General features: G+C 43.2%; 1 protein-coding gene across 1 annotated transcript in view; it reads right to left on the bottom strand.

Moving 5' to 3' along the window:
- LOC121289836 (adhesion G protein-coupled receptor A3) overlaps nucleotides 1-25454 on the bottom strand; it is a 553143-nt gene that overhangs the window by 180450 nt on the left and 347239 nt on the right. Inside the window, exon 12 of the mRNA XM_041209725.1 lies at nucleotides 18765-18986. Within this exon, the coding sequence (XP_041065659.1) occupies nucleotides 18765-18986 (222 nt within the window). The remainder of the gene's footprint in view (nucleotides 1-18764; nucleotides 18987-25454) is intronic.

The raw sequence follows: 25454 nt of genomic DNA, 5'->3' as shown, positions 1-25454 counted from the left end.
ATACTCCAAATATGATCTGACCAAGTTTCGATACAAGTTTAGCTTGTCTACTTTACAATTCTATTCTTCCAGAAATAAACCCTAGTGCATGGTTTACTTGTTTTATGGCTAGGTTAAATACTAAGCATGTTACGGTTAATTAAAATATGTAGGAGTGCAGACAATAGGCTTTCAGTAGCGTAACAGCAAGTTTGAAATGCCAATATGGCTATTTGAACACAATTAGATTCTATGTCTCCTACTCTTGGGTCATGCCTGAAGGAGCATTCTGTGCCGAGGAAGCAGTGTCGCACTAGTATGGGCCTTTGTCTGAATTGACAACATGACGTATCTTATGTGTACATGTTGCAGTTTCACGTTAACCATTTTCACTTTTGATGGATTCAGTAGTAACCTTCGAAAGAAAACTGAAGACATACTTGAAAAGTAAACCCTTGTAGGGTTATGTGGAAAGGCCAGGGATGTGGGGCTAATTGGATAATACATTCATGAGAGTCAGCACAGGCAGAATGGGCCAAATGACTTCTGTGCTGAGATTGTATGATTCTCAACAAAATGTAAAGAAGAAAGAATATACCCTACATTGACTCTGTTCCATATTTTCAAAGCAACATTCAGTAGCACTTGTCTTTTTTTTCTGCTTGATTCTTCCCAAAAAAGGCTTCATAGTAATCTGAACTGCCTTTTCCTCTGAGTTTGGATCTCATGCTTACAATTGCTACAATTATTCCATCCTATTTTTCTCATACTTACCTACCTATACATTCCCCCATCCCATCAGAATTATCTGCTCAAACTCACTGACATTGTGATACTTTTCTAGTGAGTCCATCAGTACCTATCCACTGTCATGTTACCTAGGCTACCCTTCATCCCATACCCAACCATTCATTCAAAAAAAAGCTGGCAAGCATGGGAATGTTGTATTTTTAATCAGATACTCTACATGTAGAACATACTGGCAGCTTTACGTATCTTATATCACGAACACTGTGATAAAAGTGTACTTTGAAACTTTTTCTCAATTTTCAGCAATATTCCAATGAGTTTCAGATTCTATGGTCTATATTTTTTAAAACGTTGCAAAGTGCATTTTAAAAGGGAAGGAAAATCTAAAAGGTAAAGACCGGGATTTCCTGGTCCCCCTGTGCCTGAAGTCAACGGATCTTTGGCTGGTCCATCAAATTTTCTGCCTCGCCCACATCAAAGGCAGCATGAGGACATCATGATTCAAAACGTGATGGGGAGGTAGCTGATTGGTAAGTAGGGTTAGGTGAGAACTTCTACTTTTTCTACTAATTAAACTGCTGCAGCCCCACTATTTAAAAAAGGAGGGAAAGAAAAAAAAGAGAATTACAGACCAGTTAGCCTAACATCAGTCGTGGGGAAAATGTTAGAGTCTAATATAAAAGGCGTGGTAACAGAACACTTGGAAAGCATTAACAGGATTAAGCAAAGTCAGCATGGGTTTATGAAAGGGAAATCATGCTTAACTGATCTACTAAGGATGCAGCTAGTATAGATGAGCGAGAACCAGTGGATGTGGTGTATTTGGATTTCAAGATGGCTTTTGATAAGGTCCCACGTAAGAGGCTAGTGGGCAAAATTAAAACACATGGGATTGGGGGTAACATACTGTCATGGACTGAGAATTGGTTGACAGACTGGAAACAGAGAGTGGGAATAAATGGGTCTTTTTCTGGGTGGCAGGCAGTGACTAGTGGGGTAACGCAAGGATCAGTGCTTGGTCCCCAGCTATACACAATATATATAAATGACTTGGATGTGGGAACCAAATGCAATATTTCCAAGTTTGCTGATGACACAAAACTGGATGGGGTTGTCAGTTGTGAGGAGGATGCAAGGAGGCTTCAGGGTTATTTAGATAAGTTGTATGTGTGGTCAAACACATGGCAAATACAGTATAACGTGGATAAATATGAAGTTATATACTGCGGTGTGAAGAACAGAAAAGCAGAGTATTATTTAAATGATGATATATTGGGAAATGTGGATGTACAAAGGGATCTGGATGTCCTTGTACACCAATCAATGAAAGTAAATAGACAGGTGCAGCAAGCAATTAGGAGCAAATGTTATGTTGGACTTCATTGCAAGAGGATTTGAGTTCAGAAGTAAGGATGCCTTACTGCAGTTATACAGGGCCTTGGTGAGACCACACCTGGAGTATTGTGTGCAGTTTTGATCTTCCTAAGAAAGGATATACTTACCATTGAGGAAGTGCAGCAAAGGTTCACTAGGCTGATACTGGGGATGGCAGGGCTGTCATATGAGGAGAGATTGGTTCAACTGGGCCTGTGTTCACCAGAGTTTAGAAGAATGAGAGGGGATCTGATTGAAATGTATAAATTTCTAACAGGGCTAGATAGACTGGATGCAGGGAGGATGTTTCCCCTGGTTGGGGAGTCTTAGAACCAGGGGCCACTGTCTCAGGGTATGGAGCAGGTCATTTAGGACTGAGATAAGGAAAAATTTCTTCACTCAGAATTCCCTACCACAGAAGGCTGTGGAGGCCAGGTCACTGATACATTTTTGGATATTAGGGGCATCAAGGGGTATGGAGAGAAAGTGGGAATATGGTGTTGAGATAGAGGATCAGCCATGATCATACTGAATGGCGAAGCAGACTCGAAGGGCTGAATGGCCTACTCCTGCTCCTAGTTTCCATTATTCCGTTTCTAATTCCCACCGTGGGCAGGACTGGAAATTCTGTGAAAGCTTCTGTGAAATCATTAGCTTTATCATATGCTGGATACACATATCTTTCTTTACATTTTGCAAATATAAGACTGCAGCGGTTAAAGAAGGCAGCTCACCACCACCTTCTCAGGGGCAATTAGGGATGAGCAATAAATGTTGGCCCAGCCAGCGAAGCCCACATCCCGTGAATGAATAAAAAAAAGCTGCACTTTGGTTTACTACTCACAAATGTTAGAATGTTGATTTTCTTCAGCACAAGTATTAATTTGAAAGAAAATGAGAAGTATGGTAACATTCATAATATAAATATTCAATTGAATTTGGGCATTGTGCTTCCTTTACCACTGAGAGGGCCAGTGGCCTAGGATTCCTGCTGCTGATACAAAAGCAAAATACTGCAGATACTGGACAGGCTGTTGGGGGCGATTGTGAAGTGGACTGGAGTGTCACAGAGGAATGTTGAAAGGGGAGGGGCATCGCCCTGGAGGTAGTGGAAATGGTGAAAGATCATTTGTTGAATGTGGTTGGATGGCCGCGAATGATGATTCTGCTTTTCCCATTTATACCTCCTCTCGACCCACATTTTATTTACTTTTCCCATTATTTTTGTCTTGCACCATCATCGCTTTTGCCATTTAATTTCACCTGCCTTCTACCCACCCTATCATAGATAGTTTCTTTTGATATCCCCCTCCCCCAATTTCCCTGCCTCTGCACTTGTTTAACACCTTTGTAACATTTTTCACCATTTCTGATGAAAAGTCATATGGGTCTGAAACTTTAACTCTATTTCTCTCTCCACAGATGCTGCCTAGCATGATGAGTATTTCCAGCATTATATGAATTTAATGCAGATCCCACCACTGACATTGATGGCCGGTTACCATCATGCATAGGTGGTCTTGTGGCTCAGTGGGTAGCACCCCTGCCTCTGTCCCATTGATCAAGTCTCACTCCAGGACTTATACCAAAGCATAATACTGCGGATTTGGATGCGATGATTTGACCTGAAACGTTAACTCTGTTCCTTTCCACGGATGCCACCAGACCGGCTGAGTTTCTCCAGCATTTTTGGTTCTATCCCACTCCAGGACTTGTTGGCCACAAAAGGAGCATTCATGGCATGGTTCAACAGGTTGATCATCAGCCTACTGATCCTTCCAACACTTCCCCACTATTCCCCAAAGGGAATGAAAGCATGTATGAGGATATGAAACAAATCGGCGTGTATTTCTTGGTATGAGCATACGCTGGAAATTTTCTTGGAAGTTCTCACATTCGACTGGCATGACTTTGGTGGAAGTTTGGTGGAAGCCCATTTATGCAAACCAAAGTTAAATGGAGAGGGAGAAGCACTGAGGAAATTTGTGGCAATATCTTTGTTCTATCATACATTCTGAGCCCATTCTCACCAATGAGAAGGCATTTACTGGCTGAGCAAATAATTTGTAAAATTCAAATACATCCATGGAACTAAGATGTAAAAGTTGACATAAACTCCCAGAGTGAAAATGCAAAAACAATTAGTAATGAGCAGGAAGCTAAGATTTTTCTTGTTAAAAAAAATGACACATCCTTTTGTTTTTCTGGTATAATGCACTTCATTAGTTGCTGCTCTTATTGATATGTTGTTATTTTGTTGATTTTCAGAAAATCTAAAAATTATGCCTTCCATCTGCAATATCATAATGCACATTAATGAAAGGCTGGTGTAATATTAGTTCTCAGCTTTGTTTACATAATTGTGCATTAACTTTCCTATCAATCCACTTAGATGACTCATGCAGTGTATCTTTTTTTAAAAAACCTGTGCATCTGCCTGTTGCTGCCACCATTAGTTACTTATGTTTTATGTACTGAATTCTGACAGATCCAGAAATCAATTGACCAATTCAAGTTCTTTAATCTTGGTTGGTAGCTGGTATATTTGTAAACACATACAAAAGTTTAAAACAAAAAATCTATCAAATAGGCATCTTAAGTTCAGGTGCTGTTTCTTATTAGCTCTCTTTCCTGATCACCTATAAACTTAAGTTTCACTGACCTTCACTGCCTCCCATTCCCCTGGAAATCAAATTCAAACTTCACATCAATGCAGAAAATAATATCCCAATGAAGAAAAGTCTGCCGTTATCATGATTCATGAAGGTTGGCCCAACCCTGGGACAGAGAAAATTTTGGCTCAGTAATTGGCAAGTTGGCACTGCGCTTCCAGCCACAGAAATCAGGTGGATGCTGGCAATGAACCCATTCCAACGCTTGCACCTACCTGCCTCATGCCCTCTGATACACAAGTCCAGTAAGGTCAACACTGGAGGGCAACAGCATGTACTAACCCAAAGCTGCTCAGGAGATTTGAGGCTCAAGATCAATGCATTACTAAACATTTTGCATAGGACTTCTTAGTCCAGAAGCTCACTTCCTTTTGCCATAAATGTTTAGTGGTATCGCAGTGTTAATAATGTAAAATTGGTGTGCAAACATTTCCAGTGACTATTTCCTATGTCAAGTTGTCACAATGTATCAGCAGGTCTCCTTCCAGTATATGGCAGTACAGCTCCCACTACGTCCAATTGCCAAGCTGCTGAACCTGCATGAGCCACATCTCCAAATCAGCAAATGCTGAAATAGGGGGCTGAATTTTCACCTCAGCATGAGATCGCGCTCCCGACACGCACAAGCTTGAAATAGCGCGTGATGACATCGGGTGAGCGTCCCAACGTCATTGCGCGCTTGCACGATATTTCGGCCAGCGCACACACCTGCCAACAATTTAGAGGGCTGTTAAGCCCAATAATAAATTAATTAAATTGACTTTCTTTCTGCCCATCTTTACAGTTGGCAGGCAGACGAATAGGCCAAGTGGCCTTTTGATTTTTGAGGGAACTTCATCCACGGGTTGAATGAGGTTTCCGATGTTAATTAAAAATAAAATAAAAGTTTTCAGAACTCATTTTCAACATGTCCCTACTCATGTGACAGAGTCACATAATGGGGCAGGTTTTCCTTTTTTCAATAACTTCATTTTTAATGTGGAAAACCTTCAGCTCCCTGAGGCCGCTCTGTGCCTTCAGAGAGCTTTCTGAGAGTGCACCTGGGGACATGCGTTGACTTCAGCGCTTTCCGTCCTACAACCCCCCCAACCCGGGCAGTGCTGAGCGTTTCAGTGTGCGATTCACACTGGCCGGCTGTTAATTGGCCAGCCAGCGTGAAATTACGGTCAGGGCCCGATCGCGGGCGGAGGATTGCTGCGTGGCCGCTCCTGGGCCTGTCCACTGGACGAGGGGAAAATCCTCCCCGGGGTTTTCCAGTATAGAATACTGGGCTCAGGCTTTTCCATTACAAATCTTGTCATCCAATTCATGGCTCAATCCCTGTGATCCAAGGTTAATTTGTAAAAGAAGAATGTACCATACACAAGACTTACGAACTTCTAAACATATATAGATGAATCCTCATAGATGTATAAAAACATGATTTCTGAACTCATATTTAGGAACTTTGCCATTGTGCCAAACCTATTCTTTATTGATTTGGTTACTCTGTGATCTTGAGCTGCCTCATGACTTAAAACCAATGAGTTTAAAACATTACTATTGATTCACTGGTCCTGTATAAGTCAGCCATTGGTCCCTGTTCCATATAGGTTAAATGATGTTGGGGAGCCAGAGTTTAGATAGTCATTTTGAATGGTATAATTTAACATAATTTCCATTAAAAAACCATGTGTCACTGTGTGTCATGGCATCCCACACGAGAGAAGCAAACCTCTTCCTGACTAGAAGAATAAGAAGCAGCTCTATAAATACATTATGTATAAATCAAAGGAAGGGAAGTGAGCAACATAACTAAATTAATCGTGTTACATCTCAGGTTTCTATTCGATCATTTGCATTGATGTTTCTAAGTATTCAATCTTTCCAGAGTTAAGTTTTTGTCTTTTCACTTTATTTACATTTGTTTATCTTTAATTTTACCGAATAGTTTACCGAATAGTTTATGGCACATCTTGGTTTGCTCTTCATTTAAGCTACACTAGTTTTCAAATCAATGCAAAAGTGAAATTCTCCAAGCAACAATAATTAAAACAGAAAAATTAGTCATTAGATTAAATGCAGTGTAACAAAAGCACTCCTTGATTAACTGACATAGGTATAGAATTGCATAAGCCAATATAGCACAATTTCAGCATGCATAGCAGAGGTGGATCAAAGTTTGTAGCTGTAATATTTGTTTCCATTAGACACATCTTTTGAGTAAATGGCTGACTATTAATGGCTCATAATTTGTTGTCAAGATAACGGTGAGGCTAATGATGCTCACTGTTATTTATGTGCAATGCTACAGTAACTTCAGGCAAAGGCAGGTGCGAGATTAACTGCTAAAATCCAAAAGCTGATATCCAAAATGCACCGCTCCACTGTTAGCATGGCAAAAACATCAGTAGTTACAAACTAAACTCACAAAAGTTGTCCATTTCAGTGCCCTCAACACATGATAATAGTTAATGACTGACAAACTCCCTGACGTTGAAAATTAACTATCACAAATGTGGAGTCCATTCTTTAGGTATTAATTGTTGCATATTGTTAAAATACAAAATTTGAAATTTTATTCTAGTTTCCTTTGTCTCTGTTCTCTCACTCTCTTAATCCCAGCTTTCTTTCACTCACTTTATTTATTTTTCTGTACCTGATTTGACATCAAATTTATTCACTCGAATTTCCACCTCCTTGCTAATAATTTCATTATCCTTCAATTTGATTGGTTAAGGAGGTATGCAGTTGCTTGCCCTGTTTACTCAGGACCCAGATCCCATTTTCCTCATTACGCTCTTATCAGTTCGCGCTTTAAGCAACTTGTCACAGAATTTTTTATTTTTTTAAATCTAAATGTACAAGGGCAAGTCTAACTAATGGCAGACACCATTAGATGCCCTGCCACAACAAATGCCGGCCCATTGCATGATCAATACTTTTTACAGACATTATGTTTTCTGAAAAGCTATCTGCAGCTGTTCAGAAGTTCAGGTGGTGCTGCCTGCTCTATTTTCCACACTGCACAACATTTCAGGATGTTGAGCACTCTGCTCAAACGAGGATTTTCTGCCTTTCGCTGGTTCTTTGCATCTATATTTAATGAAGACAGAATACACAGTGGGAAATTAAATTTGCAAAAGGTTGATAAAACAGATCAAGTCCCACAACTCTCAAAACTCCCAAATGAGAAAATTTGCCAAATTGCAAGTTGGTGCATGTACGATGTGTGCATTGTGATCTCAGAGCTTCATGCAAATCAGCATTGACCCCCAAGAGCCAATATCGTCTAAAAATACACAGTACAGAGGAAAAAGTGAAATGACTAATTAACTTGCTGTTGCTATTTGAAAATATCAAATATGGTGATACTGTATGACGCATGACACTGAGGATCCAGACAATCAGCTGCCGAGAGTGCAGAAATAGTTATTTGGTCTGTTGGATGGTAATTTCTACTGGGAGTGACAGAGTTTACAAGGATTATATCATAGCCACCAAGTACTGAACAGTTAATCAGATAAACAAATTGCATATAAATTCACAAAGCATTCATACACTTCCACTGCCTGGACCACTCTAGCAGAGTCCTGCTGTACTCAGCTGAGTGGCTGTTAAGATTCATGGTGGTCCATTGCACGACCTCTCCATCATGAGTCAGCTTTACAGTGAGCAGCTCAAGAGTGGGAGTGTGAGGAAGAGAAAGTGGGGCGGGGGTGGCATCCTACATAGCCCCTTTCTGCCAAGCTGCCAGGAAGAATTCTTTTGAGTGCAATACCAGTAGCTGCAACCTCAAGTCTCCATTCACCAACAATCCTATATCCTTCCTTCCACTTTTCACCAATCTACTCCAAACAAATATATCGGTGAAATAATGCCATATTGCACACAAAAGTTAATGAATTACTCTTGTACATTCCCTTACTGCCTATCTTTCATGTACCTTTGTCTGTCCTTATGCCCCTGAATCGTGCTTCACCACTGGCTGCAACGTGACTGCTAGAAAGTTGCTGACCTTCAGTGGAAGAGGCTGCAGGTGGCCTCGGAACAACTTTGGCCCTGGAAGCTGCCAACTGCACCTTCTCAGTATGGGCGGTGCTATTCTTGCCTTGCTAGCAGACTGGCACCAGTAAGAGGACCAATGTTATCTTCCTCAGAGAGGGAAGCAGGTTTCTACTCCACTGAAATACTGTCACTCGCCCAGGGCAGCACCTCAGTAATTCTAGTGACATGTTGGAGTAATACGTTGGACTGCTGTGACTGCCTGCAAGCCCTTTTGCACACTGTAATCCACAGCCATGATATGATGGCAGCAGTCTGACCTTGCCTGACTTCAGTTTGAGCTTTCTACTTCAACAAGCAGATATTGGGTGTTTGTGCTGCAATGGAAGTCACAACATCAGGCCAACAGAGACTGCACCATGGTTGGATCCACAAGTGCGTGAACATAGTTGAGCACCACTTCCACAATGGAGAGGATGGGCTCCCAGCTATCCTGTAAAAAGCCCTGTGCAAAGTTGGTGCCGAACTCCTCCATGCTCTTGGTCATTGCACATGGGCTTCCTGGAAGAATTCCCAATATGCTGAGAATTTTGTTATATGTACCCATCAACATTCTTTTGTAAGCTGCCCCATCAAAGTTCTCATCCAAGTCATCTATAGCAGGGCCTGTGTGCACCATCACCATCTGGCCAGATGCCACCTGTAGCCAAGGATACAGTCCTGCACCCTGCCTGCAGCCCACCTGCACCTGATGTCTCACCTCCATTTAGATCCTGCCCCTAATTTATGCTCTAAGATGTGTACAGCGTCAGTATCTGAGCTGGTAGCAGCAATTACAGACTCAAGTGATATTGCTGTGTCTTCATCACCACTGTCTGCTTGGCATTGTCCACTGCCCTGCCAAGTTTCCCCTTCTTGGGTATCTGAAATGAAAAATACCAGGGTAGGGTCGTGTTGTGGGGAGGGGGCAAATAAGAGGGGTGTTTGCACACACCATGTGCAGCTTGTAAATCAGAAGAGAGTGTGGCAGGAGAAGGAAATAGGATGTGAGGAACATAGGAACACGAGTAGCTATTTGGCCCATTGAGTTTGCTCAGCCATTCAATCAGATCATGGCTGGTCATCGACCTCAATGCCACTTTCCCACACTATCCCCATTTCCCTTGATGTCATGAGTGTCCAGAAATCTTTCAGTTTCTGTCTTGAACATGCTCGGTGATTAAGCTTCCACAGCCCTCTGGGACAGAGAATTCCAAAGATTCAAAAAGGAGAAGGATTTGGGATGAGGATACAGTCACCTTCAAATGGGTTCGGCCCCCCCACTGGCTATGGTCTCAGCAATAGTGATCCCAATAATGGTCAGCATCGTCTCCTCCATGGAGGTCAGAAAATGCAGTGCACCTTTGCCTCTCTGAGTAGCTTCTGGTGCCTCCGGTTGTGCACCACCTTATTCTGAACAGAGAGGAAAATGTTTTGGGGCAGCTGTCATGGTTGCAAGCTGTGAGATGTAGGTTTGAGGCTTGCAGCAGTGTTAATTGTATGAGGGTGAGGTGAAGCAGATGAATGTTATGTGTGAGGCCAGGTTGGTAGAGATTGTTGATAGGTGAGTGATGGGGATGTGGTGATTTGTGCCATATCTGAGGCTCACAGTGCAGTTGGCAGGATAGGACATTTGCAGATGCATTCAAATCATCTTGACCTCTAGTGGGAGGTAACTGAACTTCTTGCAGCATTGCATTCAGGTCCTTGGAGCCTGACCCTTGGTAGTGACCTGCTGGGCTATCTGCTTCCCTTTGCCTTTAGTCTGTGTGTCTGAGGGCCACCTTCTCCCATGGATACAGGATATCTCTCCCCCTCTCCAAATCCTCCACCAAGAGCTCCTGCGTAGCATCCAAAAACCATGTGAACTGCTCTTTCCCCTGATGTGCCATTCCCCTATCTTTCCCAGGTTGTCTCCAGTCACAACTTCCAGCACCCTGCTCCAGCTGATGCATCTCCCTTTTAAAAGATCCAAAATCTAACTTTAGCAGCTGCAGGCTAGTTTTAAGTGGGTGTTAGCCACTAACAAAATTGGCCTCTTGCTGATGCATCCAGTCAATAAACAGCCCGCGTCATGCTGGTTAGACACACAGATCTCTTAAACAAGCAGGTAACACAAAGTTGGTGAGGTTGAGGCCCAGGATCATGCGAGGTTAGCATTACTTCAAGTTTAAAAGGAGAGGTGCATTCTGGCTGTAGCAGGTGCTTGAACTGGTTGCAGAAGACATTCTGAGCAGAACGAACACTAACTAATGGTGAAACAAGGCAGAGAATGAGCTCCAAGGTTCTCTGATGCAACAAAGGAAACAGCCAGGAGGCCCTCCAGGCAAACGATGAGAGAACAGTGGGATCAAGCAGTCATCACGGTCAATGTCAGCACTTTTTTTTATATTCATTTATGGGATGTGGGCATCGCTACCTAGGCCAGCATTGATTGCCCATGCCTAATTGCCCTTGAGAAGGTGGTGGTGAGCTGCCTTCTTGAACGGCTGTAGTCCATGTGATGTAGGTACACCCACAGTGCTGTTAGGAAGGGAGTTCCAGGATTTTGACCCAGGGACAGTGAAGGAACAGTGATATTTTTCCAGGTCAGGGTGGTGAGTGGCTTGGATAAGGAACTTCCAGGCGGTGGTGTTCCCATCTATCTGCTGCCCTTGTCCTCCTAGATGGTAGTGGTCGTGGGTTTGGAAGATGCTGTCTAAGAAGCCTTGGTGAATTCCTGCAATGCATCTTGTAGATGGTACACACTGCTGCTACTGTGCCTTGGTGGTGGAGGGAGTGAACGTTTGTGGATGTGGTGTCAATCAAGCAGGTTGCTTTGTCCCGGATGGTGTCAAGCTTTTTGAGTGTTGTTGCAGCTGCACTCAACCAAGCAAGTGGAGAGTATTCCAACACACTGCTGACTTGTGCCTTGTAGATGGTGGACAGGCTTTGGGGGATCAGGAGGTGAGTTACTCACCACAAGATTCCTAGCCTCTGACCTGCTCTTGTAGCCACAGTACTCATATGGCTAGCCCAGTTCAGTTTCTGGTCAATGGTAACCCCCAGGATGTTGGCAATGGGGGAATTCAGTGATGGTAATGCCATTGAATGTCAAGGTGCAATGGTTAGACTCTCTCTTGTTGGAGATGGTCATTGCCTGGCACTTGCGTGGTGCAAAAGTTACTTGCCACTTGTCAACGCAAGACTGGATATTGTCCAGGTCTTGCTACATTTGGACATGGACTGCTTCGGTATCTAAGGAGTCGTGAATGGTGCTGAACATTGTGCAATCATCAGTGAACATCCCCCATTTCTGACCTTATGATAGAAGGAAGGTCATTAATGAAGTAGCTGAAGATGGTTGGGCCGAGAACACTAACCTGAGGAACTCAGATACCTAAGAACTGCCATGTGGTCAAGCAGTGATGTGGGAGTATGAAGTCCAAAAGGAATAAGAGACTGATGATGAAGAAATATCGTCAATCGATTTCACCCTCACAGACTCCAGTTCAGATTCTGGTGCTGCACATAGTTCAGCTGTTGTATAGGGATGAAATCTGCAAATGTCAAGTCACTTGGCATAAGTGACCTGCAGCCAGGGCAAGGAGGGAAGTAGCACAGATGCTAGCTCATCAGAAGGCGAAATCGCACGTGAGTTCTGCTGCAGGGGGCTCAGATGTGGACTTCTATAGGTTGACATACAGAAAAAGGCTGAGGGCTGTGCACTTTGAAAGGTATATGCATTGGCAGCCCCGCCAGAAAGTTTGCTCTCACTGTCAAGGAGCATGGAGGAATCTGACACCAACCTTGTACAGGATTTTGCAGGGAGGTTGAGTCCTTCCTCCCAGCAATTAAGTGTTGGTCAACTCACAAAAACATGTGCGGATCCATGCACAATGCACGATCTGGCCGATGCCTCAGCTGCCAGTGCAGTACTAGCTGAAGTCTCCCATTGTTTGGATGCTGCAAAGTTTGGAAACTCAAGTTGAGGTCACGCAACCTCAGTTTTCTGCTATGCAGACTCAGGCTGCTCCTGTCAAGACTGCGGAGACCCGCACTCAAAGAAGGTTGCAGGGTTCCAACAGCTGTCCAGGAATCTCTCCTTCAACTGATTAGTCGGATTGCTGAGCCATCTTCTGGGAGAATGGCACTAGCTCCTGCTGTCCTCTATCAGGAAGCCAGCACTCATCCTCCCACCTCTGCTACTTCGTCAGAGTCCCTGCAGCCAGGCCAGGCTGCTGATGCCTGTGTTGAGGTGGTGAGGCCCAAAACTGGGCCGTCTAGGGTCAGAGCTGTTCCAGATCATCCTCCAAGATCATCTGCAGTCCCCTCCACAGAAAGTCAACAGGCTACCACAGGTAGCCACTGGAATAGCATTAAATAGGAGCACCAGGACAGGCACATTTAGATGTGCCATGTGTGTGTGTGTGTGTGTGGTGAATGGCACCCGCACCATGGGGAAAACAGACAACAAGGGAATGTTCATGAGTGATTAGTTGAACATTGTGTGGAATATTGGACTGTTTGTTTGATAAAGTTGGCTTGGAATGGTTATTTTGAGGTGAATTTCATTTCAGCACTGTGGCCAAGAGACCCAGTGATAATCAGTTGACAGAGGGAAGGGTTTTGTTGTAGAATAGGGAATTTGAGTTGTGCTCACTGGTACCATAGTCAGAAGATCGTCAGCAGATATCCTGTCATCCAGTAGCTTCCATTTGCTTTGATATAGTGGCTCAAATACTGAGAGAACAGCAAACTGCCTCAGAATAAAAACACATGACTGCTGCCAGGTTAGTGAGCATTCATCTGCATGATGTTTTGAGAATGGTCGCACACCAACTGCACATTCAGGGAATAGGGCCCTTTGTGATTGCATTTAGATGTGGCACCTGCAAAACCATGTGTGCAGTCGATGGCATCCTTTGCCATGGGAAGTCCTATATCCTGATGAAGCCAGTCTTCAGTCTTTGCCTGATTCTCTCTGGCTAGAGAGAATATACTCCCGTCCCCTGGCATAAAGAGTGTCAGTCACCTACCTCATACAGCAGTGGATGGCAATCCAGGAGGTGTTAGATATGTTACCGCTCATTGTAAGGGGAATTGAATAAAAGTAAGGAGATTCTCCTTCAGTTAGAGCATTGGTGAGACCACATGTGGAGTACTGTGTTCAGTATTGGTCTTCTTATTTAAGGAAGTATGTAAATGTGTTGGAAGCAGTTCTGAGCAGGTTAACTAGATAAATACCAGGAATGGGTGGGTTGTCTTATGAGGAAAGGCTAGGCTTGTATCCACTGGAGTTTAGAAGAGTAAGAGGCGATCTAATTGAAACATATAAGATCCTGAGGGGGCTTGACAGGATGGTTGTGGAAACAATGTTTCCTCTTGTAGAAGAATCTAGAACTAGGGGTCACTGTTTAAAAATAAGGGGTTGCCCATTCAACACAGAGATGAGGAATTTTTTTCTCGCAGAGGGTTGTGAGACTTTGGAATGCTCTTCCTCAGAGTCTTTAAATATCTTTAAGGCAGAGATGGATAGATTCTCGAAAAGTAAATGAGTACAAGGTGATGGGGGGGGTAAAGAAATGTGAAGTAGGGGTTAAAATTAGATCAGCCACGATCTTATTGAATGGCGGAGCAGTTTCAAGGAGCCAAGTGGCCGACTCCTGCTCCTAATTTGTATGTAGGCCTGCTCCAGGCCTGGTAGAATTCTGACATGAAGTATTTCATGTCCATGTTCATTTTCACGGCCACTAGTCCTGCCATCATTTCTCTGCTCTGAGGCTGCAGGTCAGTCTACAAGAGGTGGCAGATTTCCATGAGCACCTTCTTTGTAGGACAGAGATACTGTACACGCTTGTCCTTCGTGAGGTTAAGGTAGGGCAATTGCTTCCTGAACACCTTGGATGAATAGAGCCTCCCGCTGAGAGCCCTTTTCCCCTTCTCCTTCTCTCTCTTTGAGCAGCTTGTCCTCTTCTGTGCTGCCTCTGTTCACTTTCCCTCTCATGTTGTAATCCTAGGGGGATGAAAACAACAGCATCCATGACTCGGAACACATGGCCTGAACAGAACCCTTGAAGGCAGAATCAGTAGCCAAGATTTTTTGGACCCCGTTCCAGGCAGGAACGGCAGCGGGCGAGGCTGCGCCCCAGCCAGAAGTCCAATGTCTTCCCCACTCCCAGTACCACTGCCTGCTGATCAAACCAACTTTAAACAGGAATCAAAAACTCATAGCACTTCTACAAACTCAAAACTAGTAGCTGGAAGTTGCTAGTGATCCCTTTAAATAGGGTTGCTGGGTGGCAACACCCACTCAAATTTCTCTTTGCTGTGGCCTGCTTGCCACGCTGCACGGTTTCCGTAAGATTGCTGCATGCCTGCGTCAGGGCAAATTTTGAAGGGAAACTTGGGTTGTGCTGTTTGTTCCCTGAGTGATACACTCTGGATTGTTGTGCGGCTGTGCAGCTGGAGGGAATATTGCTCGGGATCCATCAGGCTGTTGAATTCATGTTTAGATGTGAGAGGCTAAGAGAGGGTGCAAGCTGGAGCTGTGATTTCAAAACTGGCACCACCGGTGCCAAATCAACATTAAACACTGGCAGACAATCATAATCCTCCACCTTTCATACCTCCAGGACAAACTCCTAACACAGGTGCTAACGTCTTCACCAAAACCATGTCCTGTGCGGGCCAGGAATGCGGATGTCATTTTGCAACCAAATTGGCACCATGATACCGAAAATACAGGCAGAACAGGGGCAACTTTTTATAGCCCCAGTCTCTCTGCTCCTTCCCCCCCTTATTATTCCTGTTTCGATGCAGCACCTCACATTTCTTAGTCTTCCTGTTTAGATGCAGTGCCTCACATTTCTCCATTCCAGATTTCATTTGATATTTATCTACCTGCACTCTTCGTACTTACCTGTTCTCCCAAGGCCATTTACTATCTGCCACACAGCTAACATGGCATCCTATTTTATTGTAAGTATTTTACATGCTTTCATGATAAGATGATGAAAAGGCCAAACCTCACTCTGTCCCTTTAAGAGCAATCATGAATACCCATTGTGAATTGTCAAAACTAAGACTGGACTGGGTTCAGCTAAGGGAATCCATCGATTTTGCTCCAGGCCCTCATTTTCATGCAAGGCCAATGCTTGAGTTAAGTTCCTGCATATTGTGTAAGAGCAGTATGTGCAGGTGCTCAGCCTGATATTCCATGCTATTAACCTCAAATACTCCTTGTGGCAGTGAGTTCCAAATTCTAACTACTCAATGGGTAAAGAAGCTTCTTCTTACTATTTCACTTCAGTGGTGATTATCTTTTAAGCATTGAGGAGGTTATTAAAACTTCTAATTAAGTTTTATTAGCTGTCTCTCATTATCTCTCATCATTTTAGCTGTTTTTCACCAAACGGTGCTATTTACCACTTTGAAAATTCAAAGTGGAAACTCATTGATGTAAAAAAGAATACTTTAAAACAATCATTGGGCTATTGTACTGAAATGCAAAAATCTCTTAGTGGATCAATTCTACAGTAGACTGCTATTGCAATATTATTGCTATAAAATGCTAGTATAGAGCACATACTCAAATGGAGTGATATATCCAGTCATGATATCACGTGCAGGATCAGTTTGATTTTACTGTTGTATGAAGTGCACTCCATTCAAAAACACATGTTAACATTTGGAACATTTGCACAGCATATTAAATTAACATGATGTAGAGGAGTGTTAAGTGATTCATAAGGGAGGAGGAAAAATTTAGTGCTAGGTTACCCATAGACATCCTCCTATTTTGATTGACTGAGGTGCAATCAGTCATTAACCTTTCGCCTAAAGGGGACTTTAACTCAGGCAGACAAAAGAGGGAGAAGGAAATGAGAAAATAAATGTGTTCTGATAGGTTCGAATAATTGCTGAATAAAAACGGCATCAAATCCATACAAATTTATTAAAGTAAGCCAATTAATCAAAATTGAAGCTCATGGGATTCAAGGGACAATGACAATATGGATGTGAATTTGGCTAAGAGACAGGAAGCAGAGAGTAATGGTGAATGGTCGTTTTTCAGACTGGCAGGAATATACAGTGGTGTTTCCCAGGGGTTCGTATTAGGATCACTGATCTCTTTGATCTATATTAATGACTTGGGCTTGGATGCACAGGGCAGAACTTCAACGTTTGCAAACTAAATGAAATTTGCAAATGTAATAAACAATGAGGTGGATGGTAATCAGGACAACAGATGGACTGGTGAAATGTGCAGGCACATGACAGATGAAATTTAATGTAGAAGGGTGTAAACTGATACATCTTGGTAGGAATATTAACGTGAGATACAATTATTTAAAAAAAGGTGCAGGTACTGAAAGATCTGGGGACTTACGTATCTTTAAAAGTGCAAACTTTTCAAAATGGCAGGACAGGTTGAGAAGGCTGTCTAAAAATAGCATATGGGATCCTTGGGTTTATTAATAGAGGCACAGAGCACAAAAGCAAAAGGAAGTTGTGCTAAATCTTTCTAAAACACTGTTTAGGCCTTAGCTGGAGCAACATGTTCAATTCCAGACATTACACATTCAAAAGGGTATCAAGGCTCTTGATAGGGTGCAGCAAAGATTTATGAGAACGGTGCCAGGGATGAGGAACATAAATGATGTGGATTGACTGGAAAATCTAGTGATATTCTCCTCAGAGCAGAGAAGATTAAGAGGAGATCTGATGGGGGTATTTGAATCAGGGTGTCAGGGTAGACTTAATAAGGAGAAACAGATTCCAAAGTCAGAAACGTCAAAACCAGAGGACATTGATTATGCTGATTGACAAAGGCACCAGAGGTGACATGAGGAAAGATTTTTTTCACAAAACAAGTCATTGTAATCTGGAATGCAGTGCCTGAAAGGATGGCGGAAGCAGGTTCAATAGTTACTTTCAAAAGGGAATTGGATAAATAATTGAAGAGAAAGAATTTACAGGGTTATTGGGAAAGAGCAGGGGAGTAGGATAGTTCTACCAAAGAGCCAGCACTGGCACAGGTATGATGTGTTAAATGGCCTTCTGATGTGCTGTATCATTCTATGATTCAGAGCAATAATTGGTAACTGCTTGAAGGCAGTAAAGATACAGCCTGGTCCTTGGCTTGGCCTAAATAGCCAAGTGGTTATGGTACTGGGCTTGTAACCCCAAGAAAAGAGTTCAAATCTCACAATGGCAAACTATGAAACAATGTAACTTCATCTGAATAAGAACAGATGGAAACGTGTTTGTACTCGAAAGAGTTACAGCCTGGTCCTTCAATAAGTCACCTCATCTGATTTTCCCTTCTGTATATTACTAATTGATAATTGATTGACCTTAATCACATCAGTGAGAATATCCTCAACTGAGTTTGACCACACAGCGCTGAGCTGATCAAGCTGCTTTACTTGCAACACTGGAAACAACGTTTTTGTTTATCCAGTCATTTACTTACATATACAGTCATTGCATTTCAGAGTAAATCATTGTGCAATAAGGCGCTAGTGACACTTCTGGGTGACATCATATACAAATGTCTTTCTTTTTTCTTTCAAAACTTGGAATATTAATTGCCTCAATCCTCATTATGCAAAATTGCCATGTTATACAGAAATGTTATTTTATCCACTTCAAATTAAACTGTTTTTCGCATGTGGTAATGCAAATAATAGAATGATTTTTATACCTGACAGAACAATAAGGCACATCATTCTCTTACTGTTTGAATGTTGAAGCTTGTCTTCTTATTAATTTATACAAAGTACTGTACAAGTTATACATATCACATTATAATTAAAAAAGCTTGCTATAATCCGTAAATGCTCTTTGTTGCAGTTAATGATTTGGGCAAAGAATCTTCGTTCAGGACTGTGAGGTTAATCAAGAAAGTAATCAGCCTTGCATTTTGAGAGACAGTTGCATCAAAATGCCTGCCTTCACTTGCCCACCACAAAGCATCCTTACCTTAACTGGGAAATTCACTAGAGAACTAGTGAGATTGCCTGTATTGCATTTGAAATTCAGATGTTGGTCTCGACGATACTCAGCCTCCCAATCCAGCCTAGCTACGTCACGGATCAATGATCTCCCTGGATGCAGACCTATTTTCTGGAAGGCAGTGCACGTCATGCCTGTGAAACTAGCTGGCTTGATCATGAAGGCCTCCAGTGCTATATTCATGGAAACCTGGTGAGAACATAGTAGAAAAAAGGAATTTCAGTGAAACTAGCTGAAAGATGGCATATACCCCAAGATATAGCTAACTTTATGTGGTAATTTTTTGTTGTTGTAATTTTGCCTTTTCTACGCCATGTTTTGCTGTTCTTATTATTTTTCAGTCTCACGGAAAACCATGAATTTTCAGTAAGTCAATTCAGTATCATTAATTGCTGGCTGGCAGTCATCCAAGACGAACTGAAATTGCTCAGCATTGCGTGACATCGTTGTAGAAACACTGCTTTATTTTATTTACATTCGGCATTAAACCTTATTCATTTCGGCTTTAATGGACGCAAAACAGGCAAGGTTCACTACGACAAATTAAACAAGGTCAAAGGCACACATCTGAATAAAAGTTACACAAAACAGAGTTGTAATTATTATACGAATGACTAAACAACGGAGTTTGCCTACAGAACTTGGACCTCAATCAATAAAATTCAAGTTAGCATGATTGCAGCTTGCATAATAAAATTACATTAACATGCAAAGTGCATTTTAATACCCAGCCTGCTTTAACAGAAAAAGGAAGGCACAGGCTTGATGTGAATTAACAAAAAAGAAACATGGTTGAGGAAGCTGAAATATTTAACAGAAAATCCTACCTGAAAAATGCAAATTGTTCCCCTTTAGTGAGAACACAAGAGGTTATAGGTTACAGCTTGCATTGGTTCAGAAAAGTGCAGTTTTACCTGTGAACATTTTAATAATTAAAACCGCTCGGGCAAGAATACATTACAGAACCTCTCATCGGTTTTAAATACAAACTTAACATTTTCTTGCCTGAAGGCTTCAACTGTATATTACAAAACAGCTTTACACTCACTACTTTGAATCCTTAAAGCAGCTGGTAGCAAATGCTGACAATGATATGGTTTTCAGATGTTGCTCAGACAATCCATGTTCAGTATTACTCATAACAGTATGAGCTTAAAAAGAAATCTAATTTTATGGACCAGATCACTTCTAAATATAACTGGGATATATGTTTGGATCGCAGACTCCAAATCACAGGGCTATATCTCAATATGCAGTTTGTATAACTCCACAGTAACATTTTTTTTAAGTGATGATCAGCAAAGCTAAGGAGAATTTTCTACAGCAGGATGTTTCCAGTTCGATGAAAAAGGAGGCATTGCTCAACTTGGTTCTTGGGAATGAGGTGGCCAAGTGGATCAAGTGTCAGCAGGGGAGCATTTAGGGAACAGTGATCATTGTATCATAAGGTTTGGATAGGCTATGGAAAAGGACAAGGAATAATCCAAAGTAAGAGCAAATTGACTAGGGGAAAGCCAACTTCAATTGAGGGTAAGAATGGATCTGAACCAGATAAATTGGTATCAAAGTTTGGCAGGCAAACCTGTAACTGAACAATGGGCTGCCTTTAAAGAAGAGATATTTCAAGTACAGTCTAGATATATTCCCCTGAAGGGTAAAGGTAGAGCAAACAAATCTAGAGCTTCCTGGATGAAGAAAGAAATAGAGATTAAGGCATAGCAGAAAAAGTGTGCTTTTACAGATGTCAGGTGGATAATACAACTGAGAACCAGGTTGAATATAGAAGGTTCAGAGGGGAAATAAGAGAAGCAAAGAGAGAGTATGAGAAAAAACTGGCAGCTAACATAAAAGGTAATCCAGAAGTCTTCTATAGGCAAATAAGTAGTAAAAGGGCGGTGAAAGGAGTGGGGTTAATTAGGGACCAAAAAGGGATTTATGCATGGAGGTGGGGGGCATGACTGAGTATTAAATGAATACTTTGCACCTGTCTTTACCAAGGAAGAAGGCGTTACCCAGGTCATGATGAAAGAGGATGTATGTCAGACACTTGATGGGTTTAAAATTGATAAGGGGGTGGGGGGCATTAGATAGATTGACTGCACTTAAAGGTAATAAGGCACCAGGATTGGATGAGATGCATCCAAGGACACTGAGGGAAGTGAGTGTAAAAACTGAAGAGTCACTGACTGTAATTTTCCAATGATCTGTAGACTCAGAGGACTGGAGGATTGCAAATGTTACACCCTTGATTAAAAATGGGTATAAAGATAAGCCCAGCAACTACAGACCAGTCATTTTAACTTTGGTGGTGGGGAAGCATTTAACAACAATATTTCAGGATAAAATTACTAGTTACTTGGGCAAATGTGAATTAATTAAGGAAATTCAGCATGGATTTAATGGAAAATTGTGTTTAACTACTTGCTTGAGTTTCCTGATGAAGTGACAGAGAGGGTAGATGAGGGTAGTGCTGTTGATATGGTGTACATGGACGTCAAAAAGCATTACATAAAGTGCCACACAACAGACTTGTGAGCAAAGGTACAGGTCATGGAATAAAAGGGACAGTTGAAACATGGATACAAAATTGGCTGAGTGACAGGAAGCAGAGAGTAGTGGTTAGCGGTTGGTTTTTGGACTGGAGGAAAGTTTATAGTGAGATCCCCAGGGGTCGGTGTTAGGAGTCCTGCTCTCCCTGATATCGAGTAATGACCTAGACCTGGTGTTCAGGGCACAATTTCAAAATTTGCACATGATACGAAATTTGGGTATATTGTGAACTGTGAGGGGGATAGTGTAGAACTTCAAAATAATATGGACATTTTGGTGGAATGGCTGAACAAGTGACAGGTGAAATTTAATACAGGGAAGTGTGAAGTGATTCACTTTGGTAGGAAGAATGCAGAGAGACAATATAAGATATAGGGTACAATTCTAAAGGGGGTGCAGAAGCAGAGGGACCTTGATGAATGCATATTTGCATTAATCATTGAAGGTAGCAGGACAGTTGAGAGCATGGTTAATAAATCATGTGGCCTCCTAGGCTTCATCAATAGGGGCATAGAGTACAAAAGCAAGGAAGTTATTATAAAACACAAACAAAAACAAAAATAGCTGGAAAAACTCAGCAGGTCTGACAGCATCTGTGGCGAGGGATACAGTTAACGGTTTGAGTCTGTATCACCCTTCATCTAAGGAAGCTAAGGAAATATAGAAATGAGGTGAAATATAAGCCTGTTGAGGGGGGTGGGACAGATAGAGCTGGATAGAGGGCCAGTGATAGGTGGAAACAAAGAAGAGATTGCCAAAGATGTCACAGACAAAAGGACAAAGGGGTGATATTAGCTAAGAAATGTGCTAATGGTGACATTAAGAGTAGAAAGCAGGGTGAGCAGGTGACAGATAGCCCTAGTGGGGGTGGGGTGGAGGGAAGGGATCGAAATAGGCTAAAAGGTGGAGATAAAACAATGGATGGAAATAATTTTAAAATTAATGAAAATAGGTGGGAGAAGAAAAATATATTAAAAAGATTATAAATTATTGGAAAAATGGGGATCGGAAAAGGGGTGGGGATGGAAGAGAGAGTTCATGATCTGAAGTTGTTGAACTCAATGTTAAGACTGGAAGGCTGTAAAGTGCCTAGTCAGAAGATGAGGTGCTGTTCCTCCAGTTTGCGTTGAGCTTCACTGGAACATTGCAGCAGGCCAAGGACAGACATATGGACATGAGAGCAGGATGATGGGTTGAAATGGCAAGCGACAGGGAGGTCTGGGTCATGCTTGCGGACACACCAAAGGTGTTCCGCAAAGCGGTCACCCAGTCTGCGTTTGGTCTCTCCAATGTAGAGGAGACTGCATTGGGAGCAGCGAATGCAGTAGACTGAATTGAGGGAACTGCAAGTGAAGTGCTGCTTCACTTGAAAGGAGTGTTTGGGCCCTTGGACGGTGAGGAGGGGGGAAGGGGCAGGTGTTGCACCTTCTGCGGTTGCATGGGAAGGTGCCATAGGAGGGGGTTGAGGTGTAGGGGGTGATGGAGGATTGGACCAGGGTGTCCCGGAGGGAACGATCTCTGTGGAACACTGCCAGGGGGGGCGGTGAAGGGATGTTGTGTTTAGTGGTGGCATCATGCTGGAGTTGGCAGAAATGGCGGAGGATGATCCTTTGAATGCAGAGGCTGGTGGAGTGATAAGTGAGGACAAGGGGGGCCCTATCATGGTTCTGGGAGGGAGAGGAAGATGTGAGGGTGGATGCGCGGGAGATGGGCCGGACACGGTTGAGGGCCCTGTCAACAACCGTGGGTGGAAAACCTTGGTTAAGGAAGAAGGAAGACATGTTAGAGAAACTGTTTTGGAAAGTGGCATCATCAGAACAGATGCGACGGAGGCGAAGGAACTGAGAGAATGGGATGGAGTCCTTACAGGAAGCGGGGTGTGAGGAGCTGTAGTCAAGGTAGCTGTGGGAATCGGTAGGCTTGTAATGAATATTGGTGGACAGTCTACCACCAGAAATTGAGACAGAGGGGTCAAGGAAGGTAAAGAAATTATCAGTGATGGAGCATGTGAAAATGAAGGAGGGTTGGAAATTAGAGGCAAAATTAATCAATTTTTCGAGGTCCAGGTGAGAGCATGAAGTGGCACCAAAGCAGTCATCAATGTACCAGAGAAAGAGTTGCGGGAGGGGGCCTGAGTAGGATTGGAAGAAGGAATGTTCCACATACCCCATAAAGAGACCCCATAAAGTTATTATAAACCTGTGTAAAACACTGGTTCAGCCTCAACTGCAGTATTGCATCCAGTTCTGGGTGTCACACTTTAGGAAAGATGTGATGGCATTAGAGATGATGGAGGGGTACAAAGATAGATTGAAGAGTTGGGGCTGTTCTTCTTGGGCAAGAGAAGGTTGAAAGGAGATTTAATAGAGGTAATCAGGATTATAGATGGAATTTAATGCTCTCCCCTGTAGTGAGCCTGTGTGGAGCATTTAATTAGGCAGGAGGGTGGTGGGTGAGAACCTTGCCACCTTCCCACTTCCACCCCATTCAAGTTAAGTCTGTGGTGGGAAGACCGATGGGGATGGCTTTCTGCTGCCAACTGAGGCACTTAAATAGGCAATTAATGCCCACTTAAGGGCCTCATTTTATCACTGCTAGTGTTACTCCAGCGGTGGGCAGCATGGCTCACCAAACAGGGAGCATGACAAAGCGAACCTCTGCAACATTGCTTGCAGGCTCCCTGAGGTCCCTTGTTCAAAGGCACTCTGCCTGCTTGAGGGACCCGGCAACAGGTACCCTGATTGAGGGACCCTCTGCCCTTGCTGCTGACTCCTCGTGACCTCCATCCTGCCATGATAATCCTGGGCCTCAGCTGGGCGTAGTGGCGGCAGCTGCCACCAGTTGGCAGCTCTCGGTGGGTGGGATTTCTGTCCGCTGCATCCTTGAACCAGGGGAGAGCCTACTGCTGTCCAGTTAATTGCCTGAACACTAATTCATACGGTGGGCCTTCCCTCAAAGAGGCAACGCGGGGCTCTCACTAGTCCTCCAGCTGGCAGGCAAGACTCCAGTAAATACTGTGCCGAGGGTTCTGGACAAATTAGATAGGGAGAAACTTCCCGCTGGTGGAAGGATCGAGATCCAAAGGACACAGGTTTAAGGCCTGCGGAAAAGCCAGTTCATGTAGCCAATGGTCAGAATCTGGAATACACTATCTGAGAGTGTGGTGGAGACACATTCAATCCAGGCATTCCAGAAGGAATTAGATTATTAGCCGAAAAGGAAATATGTGCAGGGCTATGGGGAAAAGGCGGGTAGTGACGCCAGGTGACTTGTTCCTTCAGAACACATGAAATAGGTGGACATTAGTGGTGTGCCTGAAGTTACATTTGCACCTACCTACCTATCTTGTATAGGCAAAAATCTCCTTTTGGCGAGCGGGTGTGAGGCCTGCTCGCCAACATGTAAAATGACGCACGGTGAGGTCAGGCGGGCGTCCCAAAGTCACCGCGCGTCATTTAGATATTTAGTTTGGCGGGCATGCAGCTGACTCGGCTGCGCACCTGCCGACCTGTCAACGGCCACTTAAAGCCATTAGTGAGGTACTTAAAACACTTAATGGACCTGCCCGTCCAACCTTAAGGTTGGCGGGCAGGCGAAGAGCCCAGGCAACCTTCAGAAAAAACATGAAACCTCATCCACGGGCGGGAAGAGGTTTCATGAGGGATTTAAAATCTTAACATACCCTTCAAATAAAAGTTATGGACATGTCCCTGCTCATGTGACGGTGTCACATGAGGGGACATGTCAGTAAATTTTTTTTCTATTCCTTAATCTGTTTTTCACATTTGAGCCGATCTCCCTGAGGCAGCACTTTGCCTCAGGGTGATCTGTGCACTCTTTCGTGTGCATGTGCGAAAGAGAGCAATTCCAGCTCAGAGAATTCCCACTCTTCCACCCGCACAGGGGGCGCACAGCGCTTCCGGGCGCACATCATCTACCCATCCGAATCTCTCAAGAATTTTATAAGTTTCAATGAGATCACCTCTTATTCTGCTAAACCATAGAGCGTACAGGCCCTATCTTCTCAATCACTCTTCATAGGACAGTCCCGCCATCCCAGGAATTAGTCTGGTGAACTTCCGCTGCACTCCCTCTATGGCAAGTATA

Source organism: Carcharodon carcharias, chromosome 17, assembly GCF_017639515.1.
Source record: "Carcharodon carcharias isolate sCarCar2 chromosome 17, sCarCar2.pri, whole genome shotgun sequence".
Lineage (NCBI taxonomy): Eukaryota > Metazoa > Chordata > Chondrichthyes > Lamniformes > Lamnidae > Carcharodon > Carcharodon carcharias.
The sequence above is the reverse complement of the archived record's forward strand: the minus strand, read 5'-3'. Positions and strand labels throughout refer to the sequence as shown.